The sequence below is a fragment of the Saccostrea cucullata genome, unplaced genomic scaffold, assembly GCF_032062105.1.
Source record: "Saccostrea cucullata isolate Sc308-1 unplaced genomic scaffold, CSIRO_AGI_Scuc_v1 ctg1643, whole genome shotgun sequence".
Lineage (NCBI taxonomy): Eukaryota > Metazoa > Mollusca > Bivalvia > Ostreida > Ostreidae > Saccostrea > Saccostrea cuccullata.
Genome location: NW_026924879.1, coordinates 158,194 through 161,718, shown reverse-complemented (window position 1 = coordinate 161,718; position 3,525 = coordinate 158,194). Strand labels below are relative to the sequence as shown.

Below are 3,525 nucleotides of genomic sequence, written 5' to 3'. Positions count from 1 at the left end.
CACAGTGTAAGACAGAAAAATCTCACACTGCTGTCTCACACCGGACAGGTCAATCTTACACTGGTGATTATGCGAGAAAATTTCTTCCAACACAATCAACTAGCTGTTGAATGAGATTTGAACATAATGATACATTTAGATTTAATAAATAATTGATGTAAGGAAAAAAAAATAACCGCAAAAATATAGGGGTAGCGGGATAGAAGGGAGAAAATATAATCATTTGATAGTTTGAAGCACCTTCATGCAAATATGGAATTATATACAATTATGGACGCTTTTGGTGTTGAATATGGTTTGTTATTCACCAGAAAAATATTCATATTGACCTTCGCCTCGGTCAATATGAATATTTTTCTGGTGAATAACAAACCATATTCAACACCAAAAGAGTCCATAATTGTTTTATTATATAGTCGGGATTTGAATAGATGAGACATTGAAGGCTGTATGACGACACCATTTTCATTTGCGATCTTCCAATGTTGAAAATGAAAAAAAAAAATCTCCAGATTACTGTTTGTAACCTCCTTGTTTTTCTTTCCGAGTTTCGCTATGTGTAAGACGTCCAAATGTTAAAAAATAATCCTGAAATGGGTTTGAATAATTGTTTTTCTGCTCAGATACGAAGCTCGCTGCGGCCGTTGCAACCATTGTTTACAACGTTGTTCGATGTTTTGATTGTGACGTCACAATGCCGTTGCACGCGCATTGACCCTCCGGTGAATACGGCCTAAAATCCGGTGAATATGTAGTGTTATGAACTGTTTGCGTTCGTATAGATTATAAAGGGACTATAAATAGACTATATAATAAATACAATTATTTTCATTACTTGTGAACGTTTTATTATCTCTATCTGAATCAAAGCACCACTAGGAAAGCGATTGACGGCTTTTCTTTTGTTCTTATTGCACGTAAGTCAAGTAACTTCATCACATCGAATAATTGAATTCAATTTAGGCTAGCATGTTTTGTTTGGGTCAATTTAGACAATTAATTCATTGAACTTCGAAAGCCGGCTGATAGAATTAATTACAGAGCTGGATTTTAAACCTTACTAATGTCAATACGTGATGCCTGCTAATGATGTAAAATTATAAAATTTTAAAATGAAGTAGTAGACGAAGTTATAATAATTCTTCTTCTTAATTGACCCGTAAATAAATTTAAATACCTGTAGAGTAAAGTAGTTTTTATTCTCTTTGTTTACTCAGCAATTAATATAATTCTGGTAAATAAACATAAAGTTAATAGTTCCTTTAAATATTCAACCCTGATTTCAAACCCGCAAGAACGGATCTACAAGAAGATTTTATATTAGTCTTAAAAGTAACTAAATGATTGACGTGTCAAAGTAATAGAGAAATACAAATATTTACAAAAGGACATCTCAAACTATAAACATTCCTTTCAGACCCTGATTATTAGAGAATATTAAATCAGTTGTTTAATTTTGTGATTTTACCAATTCTCACGTCCTGATAAAATATTGACAATCAGATTTCACTGATCGATTCTGGATTGCAAAACTGCCTTGAAATCAACCATTTTATCGTAACTCAAGGAAAATTAGATTATTCTCAAAAATGACAAAGTTGTATTTCTCCTTGTTGGTTGCGTTTGGCCTACACTACTTATGTTCTGCAACCAACAGATCGCAACTTTTCAAGGATGTCTTAGACAGTCATGAAGTTCGAGTGGCACCATTTAATACTGTCAGCGACAAGATTGTGTTATCAATACATTTAAATCTTATGTCAATTCGGCAAGTGGATGAGAAGGAACAGACATTTTCAGCCTCTTTTTGGATTTCAATGACATGGCCAGATCACCGCTTTATATGGGATTCAACGTCTTACAATGGAATAACCGAACTACAAACAACTTCAAAATATGTCTGGATACCAAGCTCAATTTGTATCTTCAACGAAGTTACGGATAAAAAATGTTTAACAGAGGAGAAACCCGTAACAATACATAGTTCTGGGTATGTTGTTTATACAACATCCAGAGAAAGCATTACACAGTGCAAAATAGACATCAGAAAATACCCTTTCGATTCACAGGTCTGTTCGCTGTTTTTTGGAAATTTCTTTACAACTTCCGAATTCATTGACCTAGGAACGACATACTCTGCATATAGCTTGACCTACTATGAACAAAACGAGGAATGGAACGTAAATGATTTTGGTATAACTTTAGACAATAATCAACTGGCATTCAGTTTGGGCATCAAGCGGAAACCGGAATTCATTGTCTTGACCGTCCTTCTTCCAGTAATTATTCTCTCCGTTTTAAATATTTTTGCATTTGTATTACCAATAGACTCTGGTGAAAAGATGGGTACATCGATGGCGATTTTCTTATCCTTTGCTGTATTTTTAAGCACCATTAACGATACAATGCCAAAGTCGGATGAGATTCCACCATTCACCGTTTATCTGACCATACAGCTAGTAGGCAGTGGCCTCACAGTGGTCTTAGAGGCCGTGGTGCTACAAGTTCATTTTAGTTCCTGTGAAAATGAAAACAAGTCTGATAACAAGATAGTTCCTGCAGATTTGCCAGATATTACAGATATCGATAAAAAAAAAGTTCCTGAGGATTTTGACATTAAGGAAACATTGTCTCAAAAGGGTAAAAATATTAAGAATTTTATCAATTTTTTAAAAACAAAATTAACAGCCAAAGTTTTGGACCGAATATTCATGATACTTGTTATTATTGTTGATGTTATTTCTCTAATAGTGTTCTTTGCACAAACAGCATAAAATAGGAAATATCCTGGTATTGCAGATACTAAAACAATTCTATTGTAAGGTGTCATGTTTTGGATGTTTTTAAAGGCATAAATTTATGACTCTCATTAATGCAGAATAATGATTTAGTACTCATCTTCATCGAACTCTGCCTAACCTTACAATGAAGATCTTGGAAGATTTATCATTTGCACTGAAGGTCAGAGTGTTTATGGAGATTTTTGTCCCGGTTTCTTTTTTTCTATACACGATAGCAAAACTAAAGCCCTTTTATAGAGTAACAAGTCAATTGACTGTGACGTGCTCTGTGCGTTATACATGATTATAATACATTGTTACTCACATTTTCCTTGGTCTGCTCATTTTTGGGGCTCTAATCATTTAGCTAGCCTTCTTACTTTTCAGACTATAATACTCCTCTTACATTGTACATGCATTTTGTCTATCACATTTTAGTAAATTTTGCAGTTGTTTGTGAATTGTGTCAGTACGGTTAATTTTATCTGTCTTATTTATATTGTATATACATGATTTTGAGAACTCTGTCATTTTAAAGTTACATATTAAAGAAATGATCTCCAGTCCTTTACCAAATTTTATGTCTTATAAAAAAGGGGTTATAAAATTAATGTTTTATCAGATATTTGAAACATGTGTATCAACAGATTATATTAGCTAAAGAAAGAGGGACCACTTCCAAGCGATGTGGGATAGTTTTATACGCTGAAAACGAATGATAAGAAAATATAATTCTAATAATGAC

General features: G+C 33.3%; 1 protein-coding gene across 1 annotated transcript; it reads left to right on the top strand.

Moving 5' to 3' along the window:
- Window positions 1-1,589: 1,589 nt before the first annotated feature.
- LOC134267503 (acetylcholine receptor subunit alpha-L1-like) lies at window positions 1,590-2,774 on the top strand. Its single transcript, XM_062749701.1, has one exon. It carries the CDS (start codon window positions 1,590-1,592, stop codon window positions 2,772-2,774), a length of 1,185 nt encoding a protein of 394 aa, XP_062605685.1.
- The last annotated feature ends 751 nt before the right edge of the window (window positions 2,775-3,525 follow it).